At 43.8% G+C, this 17174-nt stretch overlaps 1 protein-coding gene across 1 annotated transcript; it reads left to right on the forward strand.

Moving 5' to 3' along the window:
- The first annotated feature begins 318 nt into the window (after positions 1-318).
- On the forward strand, positions 319-13971 carry LOC137349123 (placenta-specific gene 8 protein-like). Its single transcript, XM_068014531.1, has 3 exons — positions 319-427; positions 10342-10466; positions 13882-13971. The coding sequence occupies exons 1-3, from the start codon at positions 319-321 to the stop codon at positions 13969-13971; spliced, it is 324 nt and encodes a 107-aa protein (XP_067870632.1).
- The last annotated feature ends 3203 nt before the right edge of the window (positions 13972-17174 follow it).

Genomic DNA, 17174 nt, shown 5'->3' on the forward strand with positions numbered 1-17174 from the left:
TTGGGAAAGGTTGGATGTGAATGTGTTATTAGCTGGGACTAAGGGTCACATTTTCTAGCTGAGTCCAATGCACTGCCATTGTGGTTGCTTTCCCCACAAGTCCAATGTTTTTTTCTAAGGAGAAGAGTAATGACTGTCGATGGAAAAGTTTAGTAAAAGGGGTCGCATGAGATATTTGGCTTAGGAGAATGCAGTGAAATAGAGTTTTAGAGCTGTGTATCAGAATTCATTGTTATCACCCATTTTTCACGAAAATAGCTCTTTATTGTTTCTAGATTTTGTGTGTGTCCCTTTGAAACAAAAAAGAAACCCCCCAAAATGGCACAGTTTGGAGGAGGAAACGTAGTGATAATGACCCAGCCTGTCTCCACAGGACAAAGGGATTGGAGCACCGGACTGTACAGCTGTTGCGATGATTTTGGAATATGTAAGAAAATCCCTATCTATGTATATAGTTTTGGAACGTCTGACATAGTCATATTTAAATGTATTTTCTGTTCTCTAGTTCATTTTCTGTTCTTTCAAACATCCTTTATCCTTTCCTATGTTACAAAAGTACCTCATTGTCTGTAAAGTGTTTGGGACATCCCGAGGACGTGAATTGCGCTACATAAATGCAATTTGTTTTCCTTTTGTTTATGTGACTATGGCCACTCTGTATACAAAAGTCTTAAAAAGCTGCATACAAATCACCCAGTAACCAAACCAGCCTATGGCTGTTTATCTGACATGCCTGTACAATATACGGAGCTGTTGTTTCATTAATTATTTAGATTCTTTACACTACAAGGCCATTCAAATAGTAACTGCAGTTCAAAAAAGTCAAAATATTTTAATGCAAACAAAATTTAAGGAAGACTATCCCATTAAGAAAGGATTATGTAAATTAGCTGAGTGCAGCCTGTCCCCTTGCCTTGGGGCTGTACAATATATTAGTGGTGATCCTCATGGTAGTGGTAGGATCTGTGATCCTACCCTCCACCCTCGCTCCACTGATGAAAGGCACTATTATAAATGCAATTTCTTCCTTTTTTAAATTACTTCTAAGGTACTGAACAGATGTTCCAACTGAACAAACTAAGATGAAATGAAATAATTGTAAAAAAATGTAAAAAAGAATGTAAAAAAAAAAGGAAGAAAAAGTAACTAAAAATGAAAGTAAAATGGGGGGCTGTCATGCTCTGAAATTATTGAACTCAATGTTCAGTCCGGCAGGCTGTAGTGTGCCTAATCGGTAGATGAGATGCTGTTCCTCGAGCTTGCGTTGATGTTCACTGGAACACTGCAGCAATCCCAGGACAGAGATGTGAGCATGAGAGCAGGGGGGAGTGTTGAAATGGCAAGCAACCGGAAGCTCAGGGTCCTGCTTGCGGACTGAGCGGAGATGTTCCGCAAAGCGGTCACCCAGTCTGTGCTTGGTCTCCCCAATGTAGAGGAGACCACACTGTGAGCAGCGAATACAGTATACTATATTGAAAGAAGTACAAGTAAATCGCTGCTTCACCTGAAAGGAGTGTTTGGGGCCTGGGATAGTGAGGAGAGAGGAGGTAAATGGGCAGGTATTCCACCTCTTGCGATTGCAGGGGAAGGTGCTCTGGGACGGGGACGAGGTGGTGGGGGTAATGGAGGAGTGGAGCAGGGTGTTGCGGAGGGAACGATCCCTTCGGAAAGCTGACAGGGGAAGGGAGGGGAAGATGCGACTGGTAGTGGCATCACGCTGGAGGTGGCGAAAATGGCGGAGGATGATCCTTTGAATATGGAGGCTGGTGGGATGAAAAGTGAGGACAAGGGGAACCCTGTCACGGTTCTGGGAGGGGGAGGGGAAGGGGTGAGGGTAGAGGTGCGGGGAATGGGTCGGACACGGTTGTGGGCCCTGTCAACCACAGTGGGGGGAAATCCTCGGTTGAGGAAAAAGGAGGTCATATCAGAAGCACCGTCATGGAAGGTAGCATCATCAGAGCAGATGCGTCGGAGACGGAGAAACTGGGAGAATGGAATGGAGTCCTTACAGGAGGTAGGGTGTGAAGAAGTGTAGTCGAGGTAGCTGTGGGAGTCGGTGGGCTTATAATGGATATTGGTAGACAACCTATCCCCAGAGATGGAGACAGAGAAGTCGAGGAAGGGAAGGGAGGTGTCAGAGATGGACCATGTAAAGGTGAGAGAAGGGTGGAAATTGGAAGCAAAGTTGATAAAGTTTTCTAGTTCGGGGCGGGAGCAGGAAACTGCACCGATACAGTCATACAGTTCCGAGGAAGGGTCACTGACCCGAAACGTTAACTCTGCTTCTCTTTCCACAGATGCTGCCAGACCTGCTGAGTGATTCCAGCATTTCTTGTTTTTATTTCAGATGTTCCAACTGCTTGGGTTTGAGTTTTTGATTTTAAAAACTTGCCACAGCTCCCCTGATGGCTTAGTGGGTGAACGTATCACAAGTTGTGACACAAAGGAAAATAAACAAGAAAATTTCAAATCGAGTTAGTTGATCTCAGCCACAGCAGTACTTGGGGTGCAGCAAATTACCTCAGAAATATGATTATGGACAAGAATCAATGGAGGAGGAGGCAGCAGATGGACAAACAGGTCAGTGGCAAGTGGTACAAAGGAGAACCACAAAGAAAAGACCTCCAAAAGCGGAACAGACCACCACCCAAACCAGTGGCAAGAGGAGGTTACCGTCTGAGACAGACTACAGCAGCTCCTCATCACTGGACGAGGAAGTGCTGGAACGACGGCCCCGTCAAAAGAGGTGGCAGAACTCAAAGGAGCTGGAAGATAAAACCCCCCAGGCACTAGAAGCTGTGATGGGCCCGGCGTGCCCCAACCCCAAAGTGCCACACCTAACGACATGGCCAGCGCATCCCAGCTGCGGGACACCGAGAGCAAAGACACGTCTGGCACACCTCCGCTCCGGGAAGCCGGGAGCAGTGATGTTTTTGAGGAGGAAAAGAGGGAAGCAGCAGAGAACAACCCAATCCTTGCTGCCTACAAGACCCCCCCCACCCCCCCCCACCGATGTCACCCCAGTGGAACAAACCCTGCATGAAAAACCACGAGGGGTTTCTGAGCCCAACAAATGTGAAACAGCTTGCGCACACTATGGGTATGCAGGAACATCCCGAAGGACTGGGACTAGCAAGGACAAATGGTATGGGAAACAACAACCAACTTTTAAAAAAATGGGTGTAAGGATTGCTTCCATTAATGTGCATAGCATTAAATCCACTACGCGATGTGTTTCAACCTTGGACTACCTCGCCAAGGTCAAAACCGACCTACTGTTTCTGCAGGAGTGTGGAATACCACATCTCGGCACCTACAGGCAGTGGTCGCGATGGTGGTCCCACGGGCCATTGATCTGGTCAGGGGGTAATGATTGCCGTTCCTCCGGCCTGAATATTCTGCTGCGGGGAGGTAACTTCACCATCTCCGAAGTTAAGGAGGTGGTGGGCGGTCGCCGCCTCGTAGCAGATGTAATGTACAACAAAGCTCCGCTCCGGTTGATCAACGTGTACGCCCCGGTACAACGCAGCGAGCGGCTGACCATCTTCCAGCAGCTCCCACTGCTGCTGGCGACGTCCAGGCCGGTCATCCTAAGCGGTGACTTCAACTGCATCATCGATGCAGCTGGACGATCTGGAAGTGACGACAGCAAACTGGACGCTACGTCCAGATTTCTAATAGAAACAGTTAAAGATGCCAAACTGCATGACGTCTTCAGCAAACCTGTAGACGGAGCACAGTGTAGATATACATGGTCAAGATCGGACGGGTCTGCCCGTTCCAGGATTGACTTCCTGTTTATGTTCCGTGCTGTCAAGGTCGGATCCATCGACGTCAAGCCAGTGTTCTTCTCCGATCACTGCCTCTTACTGGCCGACTGTCACTTACAGGACGACCAGCAGGTTGGCAGGGGGACGTGGAAGCTCAATGCTACACTGCTAATCCCAGAGAACGTTGAGGGACTCAAAAGGGATTACAAAGGTTGGAGGACCGTTCACTGGTGGGAGGCGATCAAGGAGAACATCAAGAGGTTCTCTATCCACAAAGGTGTTCAGAGGGAGAGACAGAGGGAAATGTCCCGACTCCAGAAAAGTATGCAAAATCTGCTCCGGCTGCAGTCGATGGGGGTCGAGGTCAAGGAGGACCTCCAAGAGGTGAAGAGAGCCAGCAGGCCTCGCTCTTTGCCATGGAGGTATCCAAGATCATCATCCGGTCCAGAGTCCACTCCATTGAGCAGGATGAGACGTGCTCGCGTTACTACTTCCAAAAGGTACACAGAGAGCTCTGTTCTCAGCAACCTGAAGGAAGAGGATGGCTCGGTAACGTCTTCGCAGTCCGACGTACTAAGGATTAGCAAATCCTTTTATGCTGGGCTGTATGACGCGAAGCCCACAGACAGCAGAGCCTCCCAGTCCTTCCTGTCATCTATCACCGAGGTCTTAGATGACAGCATGCGGGAGCAACTGGACAAGCCGCTAACTCTGGACGAGCTGACAAAGGCCGTCGAGTCCTTTGAGACGAGTAAAACTCCCGGAAGCGACTGCTTACCGGTTGAGTTGTATTCGGCCCTGTGGGACTGGGTCGGCCCTGACCTGGAAGTATATGAGAGTATGCTCCTGGCCGGCAGCATGTCAGAATCCATGAGGAACGGCATCATCACCCTCATCTACAAGCGGAAGGGGGGAGAGGGCAGAAATCAGAAATTGGCGGCGATTCTGTCCAAAGTCATAGCCGGTCGAGTCAAGTCTGCTCTAGAGTTGGTGATTCACCCCGATCAGACCTGCACTGTACCCGGCAGGAAGACCTCCGATAGTCTCTCGCTACTCAGGGATACGATCGCCTATGTACAGGACAGGAGGTTGGATACCTGCCTCATCAGCCTGGACCAGGAGAAGGCTTTTGACAGGATATCGCACACCTGCATGATGGACGTGCTTTCCAAAATGGGGTTTGGGGAGGGAATCTGCAATTGGATGAAACTGCCCTACACAAACATCAGTAGTGCAGTCTCAATCAATGGGTGGGAATCAGAAAGTTTCCTGATCCAATCTGGAGTCAGACAGGGCTGTCCTCTCTCCCCTGTCTTGTTTGTTTGCTGTATTGAACCCTTTGCTGAGTCTATTAGGAAGGATGTGAGCATAAGAGGGGTGACAATCCCAGGCAGTGGAGGCACTCCGGTTAAAACCTCCCTGTACATGGATGACATCACTGTCTTCTGCTCGGATCCGCTGTCTGTGCGCAGACTGATGAGCATCTGCGACCAACAAAGAACAGTACAGCATAGGAACAGTCCATTCGGCCCTCCAAGCCTGCGCCGATCTTGATGCCTGCCTAAACTAACACCTTCTGCACTTCCGGGGCCCATATCCCTCTTTTCCCTTCCTATTCATGTATTTGTCAAGATGTCTCTTTTAAATGTCGCTATCGTATCTGCTTCCACCACCTCCCCTGGCAGCAAGTTCCAGGCACTCACCACCCTCTGTGTAAAAAAAAAAAAAACTTGCCTCGCACATCCCCTCTAAACTTTGCCCCTCGCACCTTAAACCTATGTCCCCGAGTAACTGACTCTTCCACCCTGGGAAAAAGCTTCTGACTATCCACTCTGTCCATGCCGCTCATAACTTTGTAAACCTCTATCATGTCGCCGCTCCACCTCCGTCGTTCCAGTGAAAACAATCCGACTTTATCCAACCTCTCCTCATAGCTAATACCCTCCAAACCAGGCAACATCCTGGTAAACCTCCTCTGTACCCTCTTCAAAGCCTCCACGTCCTTCTGGTAGAGTGGCGACCAGAATTGCACGCAATATTCTAAGTGTGGCCTAACTAAGGTTCTGTACCGCTGCAACATGACTTGCCAATTTTTATACTCTGTGCCCCGACCGATGAAGGCAAGCATGCCGTATGCCTTCATGACTACCTTATCCACCTGCGTTGCCACTTTCAGTGACCTGTGGACCTGTACGCCCAGTTCTCTCTGCCTGTCAATACTCCTAAGGGTTCTGCCATTTACTGTATACCTCCCACCTGCATTAGACCTTCCAAAATGCATTACCTCACATTTGTCCGGATTAAACTCCATCTGCCATTTCTCCGCCCAAGTCTCCAACCGATCTGTATCCTCTGACAATCCTCATCATTATCTGCAACTCCACCGACCAGTTCGAACTAGCCTCGGGGGAAAAGTTAACCACGGCAAGAGCGAGGCCATGTTCTTTGGGAACTGGGCTGACCGATCCTTTGTCCCCTTCACTGTTAGGTCAGACTACCTGAAGGTGTTGAGGGTATGGTTCGGAAGGGCGAGGGCATGCACCAAAACCTGGAAGGAGCGAGTAGCTAGGGTACAACATAAACTGAGCATGTGGGAGCAGCGATCTCTCTCCATTGTGGGTAAGAACCTGGTCATCAGGTGCAAGGCACTCACATTGTTGCTGTATGTGACGCAGGTCTGGCCTATACCCCACTCCTGCGCTGTGGCGGTCACCTGAGCCATTTTCCGGTTCATCTGGGGATCCAAAATGGACCAGGTCTGGAGGGACACTATGTTCAAACCTCTGGATAAGGGCGGGAAAAATGTACCCAACATCGCCCTCCTCCTGATGACTACCTTCGTGTGTGGCTACAACAAGTTGTGTGCAGACCCCCAGTACGCAAACACCAAGTGTCACTACGTGCTGAGGTTCTATCTGTTCCCGGTGTTGTGAAGGATGAGTCTGGTCACATTGTCGCGGAATGCTCCATCCAGTTGGACTGTGCCGTACCACCTATCCTTCGTGGAAAAGTTTCTGCGGGAAAACACCTTTTGACCACCAATCCATCAGGCAGTGGTCTGCACGGAATGTCCTCAAGGCCTACGGGAAAAGGAGATGGCGGATCCTGTCGGATGATTCCCTGAGTAGACTGCCAAAGTCATTTGGCAGAATGCCTCATCACTAGAACTTTCAAACAAGCACCAAGATGTAGCTTGGCTGGTGGTGAGAAGAGCCCTCCCCGTCAGATCCTTGCTGCACACCCGAAGTCTCACCCCCTCCGCACAATGCACTCGAGGTGACTGTGGTGGGGAAGAGACAGTTGCCCACCTCCTTCTGGAATGTGTCTTTGCAAAGCAGGTGTGGAAAGAGATGCAGTGGTTTTTGTCGAGGTTCATCCCAAGCAGCTCTGTAACACAGGAGTCTGCTCTCCGGGCTGTTCCCATGGACGCACACAGAGATAAACATCAACTGCTGCTGGAGGACTATCAATTCGGTGAAAGACTCCCTTTGGTCTGCTCGAAAGTCGCTGGTCTTCCAGCGCAAAGAGTTGTCCACGACCGAATGTTGCAGACTGGCACATTCCAAGGTCCAGGACTACGTGTTGAGGGACGCACTAAAGCTTGGGGCAGCCGTAGCAAAGGCTCAATGGGGAAAGACCACTGTGTGATGATCCTCCCACCAAAGTGAACTGAGGGGCTGGATCCATGGAAGACCCCTCGAACTGTATCTGTAAAATATTTGTTTGCTTTAAAATGTACATGGCATGTAAAATGAAATGGGAAGGCTTGTGAGGCAACTCACTCCTGTATTGAAGGATACTGATCTCCTTTGCACTTTTTGTATTGTCTGACTTGGTGCTGTTTTGATCTCCTTTGTAATGTATTTTTTTCCAGATTTTTATGAATAAAGTATATTTTGGGAAGGAAAAGCTAATACCTGAAGAATTATAACCTAGTAAAAATAAAGAAATGAGCAATAGGAGCAAAATTGGAGGAAAAATCCTTCCCTCAAAATATTTTGAATTATGATTCAATTTATACAGAATAAATGCCCAGAATTTCCACCAGGGTTTCTCAATCTCCTGCCGTAACTTTAATTGGAAGATTGGTGGATACCTTGGCGAAACGGCATAAACTGCATAGTGTTACTATAGGGTTTCCACTGGAAATGGCAGGCGATTGGGAAAACTCCCATGGAAATTTTATCCCAAGTTCTTTAAATGCTTTGGACAATATTTTCCCAATTTGTAATTTGTATACAGACAGGATCAAGGCACAATGTCCCATTCTATTGATCACTATAAACTTTAGAACTTTGCCTGGGAGCTGATTGAAAAGACTAATTTCAATATTTTGCTATACTGCAAATATAACCCTGCAAATGACTGTAGGTATGGTTATATTCATGCTTAACGTGTGTCTATCAAATTCTTCAATCAAAAAAAACAGTGAAAGGAGTTTGATAGGAGTACATTAAGCATTTGCATCATAGGCTGTAAAATAAGGACAACATTCCTTTCATTGTAAAGGTGTTCTACCTCGACTCCCACTACAATACAACTAGCTTCTGCCATTGGACTACTACTTGGTTGTTAGAAACCACCATTCTAAACTCCATGCACATATGTAGGTGTCAACTCATTGCTCAGTGGTAACATTATCCCCTCTGGATCAGAGCTTTGTGGGTTCAAATCCCACTTCTGAGACTTGAGTACAAAGTCTATGCTGATACTCTGGTGCTGCACTGCTGGAGGTTCTACCTTTTGGATTAGATATTAAACAGATGCCCTGTCTTCCCTCAGGTGACTGTAAATAATCTTAGTGTTAGTGGAAGAAAAGCAATGGGACTTCTCCCCAGTGTCCTGGTCAATATTTATCCCTCAACAACGTAACAGATTATCTGGTCATTAACTTGTTGCTGTCTGTGGGACCTTGTGGTATGCAATTTGGCTGCTGCATTTCCTATGTTACAACAGGGACTACACTCCAAAAGTACTTAATTGTTTTGGGATGTCCTGAGGTCATGAAAGGTATATAATTAATGCAAATCTTACCATCACTACTTCTCTCAACCCCTCCATTGCCACCAACATCCATTGTAGACAAGCTACAATTTCAGGATTGAAGTCATTATCTTCAGCCCCCAACCCAAGTTTTGTTCCCTTGCCACTGATTCCATCCCTCCTCTTGGCCATTGTTTCGGGTTGAACCAGATTGTTTGCAACCTCAGCATCCTTTTTGGACCTTGTACTGAGCTTCCGATCCCATATCCTCACCATCACTAGGACTACCCGCTTCTAACGCCATAACATCGCTTCTCTCTACATCTGCCTCAGCTTATCTGTTGCCAAAAACCTTATCCAGGCTTTTGTACCTGCAGACTCAACTATTCTAATGTTCTCCTGGCTGGCCCCGAATCTTCCACCTCCATTAACTTAAGCTCATTTTAAACTCTATTGCCCTTATCGTAGTCCACGCCAAGTCTCGCTCATCCATTTCCCCTGTGCTCATTAAACTACATTGGATCCCGGTCCACTCATGCTTTCATTTTAAAATTCTCATCCTCCTGTTCAAATCCCTCATGGCCTCACCCCTCTCTATCTCTATAACCTCCTCCAGCTCTCCAAACCTCTGAGAACTCTGCGTTCCTCCAACTCTGGCCTGTGTACATCCCCAACTTCACCCCAGCACTGATGGCTGTGCATTCAGCTATTTAGGTTCTGAGATCTGGAATGATCTTCCATCCCTCGCTGTCTCTCCAGCTCTGTTTCTCTCGCTGCTTCTGTAACATTCAACTTAAAACCTACCTCTTTTACCAGGCTCTTAGACACCCATCTTAATATCCTCTTTGGTGTCACTTTTTGTCTGATTATGCTCCTGTGAAGCACCTTGGGATGTTTTTCTACATTAATGATACTATATAAACGCAACTTGTTTAAAAATATCTGATTTTAACAAACAAAATCCTACTTGTGTAAAAGAAACATCAATTCTTCAGGGAAAAAAAGTGCAAACTATTCTAGCCAGAGTCATTGCTCTCTATTAAAGAGAGACAGTTGGTGATGTATAGCTTGAGAGTCACTACTCCTCAAGTGTGGGGTAAGGTGAGCAACTAGGCCTCCATGAACTACCACAGCTAGTATGGGGACTGAACCCAGGTTGTTGGTGGTTTTCTACATTACATACTAGCTAGCCAGCTAACTGACACCACCACCCCCCACCCCCCACCCCCCACCCCCCACCCCCTGCCCCCCCACTACACCCCCTGCCCAGTGCCAGCTATTAAAGACAGGAATTTTACTGAAGCAGGTCACTACTGTCAGTTAAATGGTGCATCTCATTCAGTTACAGTAATGAGAGTTTGTACACAAAAAACAAAATACTGCTGATGTTCAAATCTGAAAAAGAACAGAAAATGCTAGAAACACTCAGCAGGTTTAGCAGCATCAGTGGAAAATGCACCATCATTTTGAGTGAGGATGTTTTTTTCAAATTTGTGTTTTGAAGTATAATCTGCACCCAAAACATTAATTTGTCTCCAACAGAATTTGAGATATCTTTGTATTTTATGCTGTCTCTTGTTATTTCTAGGTTGCTGTGGTTTGTTCTGTACAATTTGCCTTGGCTGTCAAATTGCAGGAAACATGGGCGAGTGTTGTCTCTGTGGTACTTCCATGGCCATGAGAACTCTCGTCAGAACAAAATACAACATTTCTGTAAGTAGGTCAGATTATAAAAACATATAAAAGGATGAAATAAGAAAAAGCCATTTGGTTCTTAAGCCCATATTTTTTAAAAACAGAACATCTATCCTATTATAGATGCTACCCTTCTCATTTAATTTCCTGGGGAAAAATTCTGCATAAATATTCCTTGATTCCCAAAGATAAATAAGCAAAACTCCAGAATATTTATTTATTGTCACATGTCCATTATTAAACTTTGACCTGCCAATCTCCAGAAACCATTCTTACTCCAACCACCAGCCCCCAACACAATAGCACAGGAACCATTGGTCTTGTGGAGAATTTGTCATGTCAATCTGTACCTATCCCTATCATTACCGATCCCATTCCCAACAGATACTTATCCAGCTCCTATTTGAAGATATAATCCACAAATGCTTTTGCTAGAAAGTTATTCTACATATCTACCACTTTTATCTGGAAAATGTTTCTTCTAATCTTTAGTCTTGCATTAAGCTCATCCATTTTAAACTTGGGCCATTTAGTTTTGCATTTGCAAATTAAATCAAATAGCTTATTTACAGAGACATCACCTCTGCCCTTCAGTATTCTAAATATATGGATCATGTCCCTTTCTCATTTTCTTTTTCAATGAAAACAATATCAGCTCTGCAAGTTTTTTGCACCACACCATCCTCCTCCAACTCCTCTCCTTCATTGTCCAGCTGAGTAGGACTGTATTTACCTGGTTCCATTCTTAACTATTGAGTCATAGTCAGAATACCTTCTGCAATGGTTTCTCTTCTCACCCACCTCTGGCAGTTCTGGATTCCTCCAAGGATCTATCCTTAGCCCCCTCCTATTTCTCATCTACATGCTGCTGCTTAGCAACATCATCCAAAAACATATCAGATTCCGCATGTATACTGACGACACTCAGCTATGTCTCATCGCCACCTCTTTCAAGCCCTCCACTGACTCTATGTTGTCAGATCCAGTTCTTGATGGGCTGAAAATTCCTTGACTTAATCACTGGGAATACTGAAGCCCTTTGAACCCCACCACAAACTCTGTTCCCTAGCGACTGATTCCAGCCCTTTCCTGGTCACTATGTCAGACTGAACCAAACAGTTCATAACCTTGTCCTTGTCCTATTTGACCCTGAACTTGCAACCTCATATCCTCTTCATCACAAAGATCTTTACTTCCACCTCTTTACTATTGTCTGTCTCCACCTCGCCTCAGCTTATCTGTTGCTGAAACCCTCATCCATACTTCTGCTACCTACAGACATGAATATTCCAATGCTCTCCCGGTCAGCCTCTCATCTTCCATCCTCAATGAACTTAAGCTCAGCCAAAACTCTATTGCCCATGTTCTAACTCATATCTAGTCCCATTCACCCATCACCCCTGTACTCGCTGATCTGCATGGGCTCCAGGTACACCGATACCTTGATTTTAAAGTCCTTATTCTTGTTTTCAAATCCCTCCATGGCTTTGCCCGTCCCTATCTCTGTAACCTCCTTCAGTCCTACAATCCTCCCAGAACTCTGCATTCCTCCAAATCTCACCTCTTGTGTATTCCCCACTTCTTTTTCTCCACCATTGGCAGCTGTACCTTGTCATCTAGACCTTAAGCTCTGAAATTCCCTGTATAAACGTCTACAGCTCACTGTGTCAATGTTTGTTTGATTATACTTCTGTACAGTGCCTTGCTACATATTAAAGATGCAATATAAATGCAAGTTGTATAAATTTGAATTTTATGTTCCAGAATCATTATTGTCACTCTTCCTGAACCCTCTCTAACATATCAATGCCTGTTTGAAGTTTTACTGTTTCATAATACAATGATTGAACCATTTCAGAGTTCCTGCAGTCAGTAAGTACATACGGTTGCATACTGACAACCAACACCATAAAGGCTGGTTTGTTGTGATATTTACGTCTTCAAAAGATTTCATAATTTTCTGTAATCTCTCATTACTTTATTATTTTGACATATTTTTATTTAATTTTTTATACAATCCAGTAAAATTAACAATGAAAGAAATGCATACAAACCAGAAGTCCATTAGTACAAGCATGGTTAAACCAGAACATGAGGACTAGCAAGATAGTGATAAGAAACTTGGGACTGAAGCCTGAGAGTGATACAAATGACTGGGAATAAATGGGTAAATATTTAACTGAGAATTATAGGAGATGATACATAAAACAATACAGCATTTTCCTTTTTCAAATATTACGAAAGAGCTCCACCAATGAAACTAGGGTACAGCTTTATCTGTACATAGCTTGTAATCCTGAACCTAAACCCAACTTTGTCTAGAAACAGGTCAGAAAGAAAGTAATATAAATCCCTCAACTGAAAAGCAATACAGTATAGGGGAAATTTTTAGTTCTCCTTCATCTTTAGGTTTTTCAGGTTTCTCTCCCTTCTTTCCTCATAATTAAAATGGCAAAATCTCACAAAGTTTTATTTAATGTAAGTCTTTCAGTGATGTAACAGCTATACATAAAACTAGTTTCCTAAGAAACAATTGTATATAGGAAGTGGGTGGTCTTGGAGTAAGCATCCTTCAGAGAGGCTGGTTCATTTACTAGAAGAAGGATGGACTATTGATAATGAAGCCTCAACTAAGGGAAAAACAGGACAGTTCCTAATGGAGACTGGAATATCCAGCAGAAGGAACCCGGATTCTGGACCTGGAAATCTGCAAGCTGTTGCTAAGGACCCAGGAACACCCATCAGAGGACACAATGATCACTAATGAGGGAATCTCATGCCCATGAGAGAAGTCCACTGGATTGATGCAAAGACCATCAGATGTAATCTTTAACAGAGCAAAGCAGTAGTATTGATAGTTTTTACCTTCTAATCTTAAATCACTAATATACCAGAGAAATCTGCAGCATCTTGGGTTCACTAGGATTTTGGTCAACTACGTCTCCAAGTCCAGGCATGATAACTTATCTGGCATAGGATATAACAAATCTTTAATCACTTCTAACACACTAATCTGATATATTAGAATTTTGCATGATGTCTGCATAATATCTAATGCATTTGCCTATGTAACAACAGGCAGGACATTGCAAAAACATTTATTCTGTGAAAGACTTTGAATGCTGTGTGGTAACAAGGTGCCATATAAATACAATTAATTATTGCATTATATTGGAAGGGTGAAAGGTTCAATTTTAGATACAGGAAAGAGTGACATTATCAGCTGGCATTCCTCTCAGACTAAGGAATAACAATGAAGTCTAGAGCCCAGATCAACCTAAACCCATTTTTCCCCTCTCCCACACCCAAGCTGCACAAGAAGAAGTGGACTGATGACGAAATAAAGAGAGATTGCGGAAATATATAAAAATAAGTACAAGTAGCTGTGAATATGTTGGTGTTTATTTATTGTACTTTATAAATTTTTTTACAGGGATCCCTCTGCGGTGATTACTGGAACTCTCTATGTTGCCTCCCATGCTCTCTTTGCCAAATTAAAAGAGAAATAAATAATCAACGCTGAATTTGATAGAGGTTTTCTGGATATATTGCAGATCATATGGTAAGTAGAGGAAACCAGTTAAAAATCTTCTGTGTCAGGTTGGCTCAATTGGCAGTACTGTCGTCTTGAATCAAAAGCTTGAGGATTCAAGACCAACTTCAGGATATACATAGAAAATCAAGATCAAGATGAGATTAATATCTCAGCTAAGACAATAAACTAAGGTTCCATCTGCTCAATCAGTGAAATGTTAAAGATTCTATGGTACTATTCAGAAAATAGTGGGAAGTTTCTCCTGGGGAACTTTCCTCTTTCCTTATCATCTCCAGTGGCGCAGTGGTTATCACCGCAGCCTCACAGCTCCAGCGACCTGGGTTCGATTCTGGATACTGCCTGTGCGGAGTTTGCAAGTTCTCCCTGTGACCGTGTGGGTTTTCGCCGGGTGCTCTGGTTTCCTGCCAAAGACTTGCAGATGATAGGTAAATTGGCTGTTGTAAATTGCCCCTAGTGTAGGTAGGTGGTAGGGAATATGGGATTACTGTAGCGTTAGTATAAATGGGTGGTTGTTGGTTGGCACAGACTTGAAGGGCCTGTTTCAGTGCTGTATCTCTTTTATTAAAAAAAAAGAACAGATGAACTGATCACTCATTTTATTATTCTTTGTTGTGCACAAAAGTCTGCTCTGTTTGCCTACATAAAAATCATCCCTGTGCTGCAGATATTCATTATATATGAAGTGATTTGAGATCTAACCAGAGGTGATAAAATGATATAAATACAATTTTCTTTTTTCCACTGATATGTGTTTTCATGCAGCAGAATACAATTTATATTAATTTACTCTCATTCTGTTTTCTCTTTTTAAATCGATTTCTACATCATACTTCGTGGATTTTAAAAACTCTTCCAATCTTCAGGCTTACTACTCTTTTAGGCAACATTGTAAGCCTCTCCTTTTAATCTAATACTATCCTTAACTTCTCTAGTTAGCCATGTCATACCACTTTCCCAGTGGAGTTTTTAATCATCGAGGGAATGTATATTCATTGAGAATTATGAATTATTTCTGTAAATGTTTGTCATTGCTTATCTACCATCATATCTTTTAATTTAATTTCTCAATCTACCTTAGCCAACTCACCCCTCATACCTCCATAATTGGCTTTGTTTAATTTTAAGACCCTAGTTTCAGATTTAACCATATCACTCTCAAATGAAATATGAAATTCTATCATAATATGATCACATTTTCCCAGAGGATGCTTTACTATAAGATTACTAATTAACCCCATCTCATTACACAACACACAGTCTAAATAACATGTTTCCCAGTTGATTCCTTGCCATATTGTTCTAGAAAACAGTCTCAAATTCCATGAACTGATCCTCCAAGTTACTTTTGCCAACTTGGTTTGCCCAGCCTATATAAAGATTAAAGTCATCCACAATTATTGCATTACCCTTGTTAGGAGCAGGCAAGGGCACAGGATGGAGATAGAAAAGACTCAGGGGAGTTTGTCTCAATGAAGCTGTGCCTCAGTGCGATTTCATCCAGGTAAGGTGCAGGGTGCTAATTTTGATTCAGCAGTGCCCGAAGATGAATTTTTGTTTTAGCAAGGAAGGGCGGAAGGGCGCAACATTCAATTTTTGCCTTGAGACAGGATTGAATTCTAGCTGAGGGTGTTTACAGCTGGTTAATTTTCCTCACCTGGAGGAGGGGACCTTAGTGTGGTTTTCTAGTTTAGTAGTTGGAGGAGGGTGGATTAGGGTGTCTCCTCCCTGATCACTGACTTCTGCTTCAGTGTGTCAGGGGATCAGCAAACAATTATCATCTGAGCAGAATGATAATGCGTCAACAGATGATTGCTGTCTCTACTGCCAATTTTAATATGGATCATTGCACTGTTTTCAACATCTTTCCATGTGTTTCTTTTCTTTGTTAAGTAGAAATTGTGTGTTTTAAGTTGTTTTTCCAGTGGGTATAAAAGGTAAAGGTGGGCTAATTTGGTAGAATAATTATAGATACAAAAGTAGTACTGATAAAGTTTGTGGAATCCAAAGTGGAAGAGACTCCTGATCACATACATCCGAGGATGCTGATGGAGGCTCTGGCAATAATCTTCAAACATATTTCGATTATGAAATTGTGCCGGAGAACAGGAGGGTGGCCTTTACAACGCCTCTGCTGATGAAGGAACTATTGGGTAACTATAGCCCAGTCGGCTTAAGATTGGTAGTGCTTGATCTTTTAGAGGCTGATATAGGTTAAAATTAATTGCTACTTAAAAAGATATGGGTTCATTTAGGACAGACTTTTTAAAAAGTTCATATAACTGTTTATATATGTAAATATTAGTTTTTCCATTACGGAGATCACAGATATAGTAGCAACCTCTTCAGTGTGTTATGACCAGGTGAGAAAGAGGTCCAGGGTTCTCTTTCAGCCTTCACCTGGTCTTACTGTAACAGGGTTTAATTTTAAACACACCGTGTTTTTAGCTTCGCCTTGGTGAATCCTTGTTCACTGCTTTCCAATTATAAGACAAATAAACCGGCACACACGGGCTTTCTTAGGTTTAAAGAAGAAATATTGAAATTTATTAAACTTAAACTCTAATTCAGTTAACACCTATGGATACACGACGTGTCCATGCTAGCATGCACACGCGATACACACATGCAGATAGAGACAGAAAGAAATGAAGAAATTTAAAGTGGAAAAGTTTGAGGCAATCACTGAAGAGGGCTTGTAATTACGGTTCTTTGAGCTCACTGTAGAGTGCTTGATTGTAGGTAGATCTTGCTTTTCATTGGGGCCGAGTATTCTTCTTAAACCTCGTTCGCTGTAGGAGACTTTTCTCTCTTGGGGTTCATACATCATCAGTGGATTTAGAAGCTGGTGAGAAAGAGATGGGAGCAGGCAGACAGGAGAGGCTGTGATGGGACAACCAGGAGAGATCTTCTTCAGTCCAGGAGCATTCTGCTTTCTGTCAGTTCAAACTGCACAATTCAGAAAAACCCAGGCTGCCAAGCACATTAGTCATGTGACTAACTGGTCTGGCCATGTCTTGGCTCTTTCTATTTTATTATCTTTAGCAGGGCCTGGAATGCGCTTCCCTGCCTTCAATGTCTGTTAATATGCAAATGTCTTTCCAATCAAGGATCTGGTGGGTTTTTTTAAAGCAAGTCCTTTCCCGTGATGAAATTAATGTGGCTCATTCTTG

This window comes from Heterodontus francisci, chromosome 1 (assembly GCF_036365525.1).
Source record: "Heterodontus francisci isolate sHetFra1 chromosome 1, sHetFra1.hap1, whole genome shotgun sequence".
Taxonomy (NCBI): Eukaryota; Metazoa; Chordata; class Chondrichthyes; order Heterodontiformes; family Heterodontidae; genus Heterodontus; species Heterodontus francisci.

Excerpts from the sequence above, each read along its gene's own strand:
- LOC137349123 (XM_068014531.1), top strand. The coding sequence starts at position 319 with ATGGCACAGTTTGGAGGAGGAAACGTAGTGATAATGACCCAGCCTGTC. Across the intron at positions 428-10,341 it reads TTGCGATGATTTTGGAATAT|GTTGCTGTGGTTTGTTCTGT; the intron begins GTAAGAAAATCC and ends TGTTATTTCTAG. Across the intron at positions 10,467-13,881 it reads GAACAAAATACAACATTTCT|GGATCCCTCTGCGGTGATTA; the intron begins GTAAGTAGGTCA and ends ATTTTTTTACAG.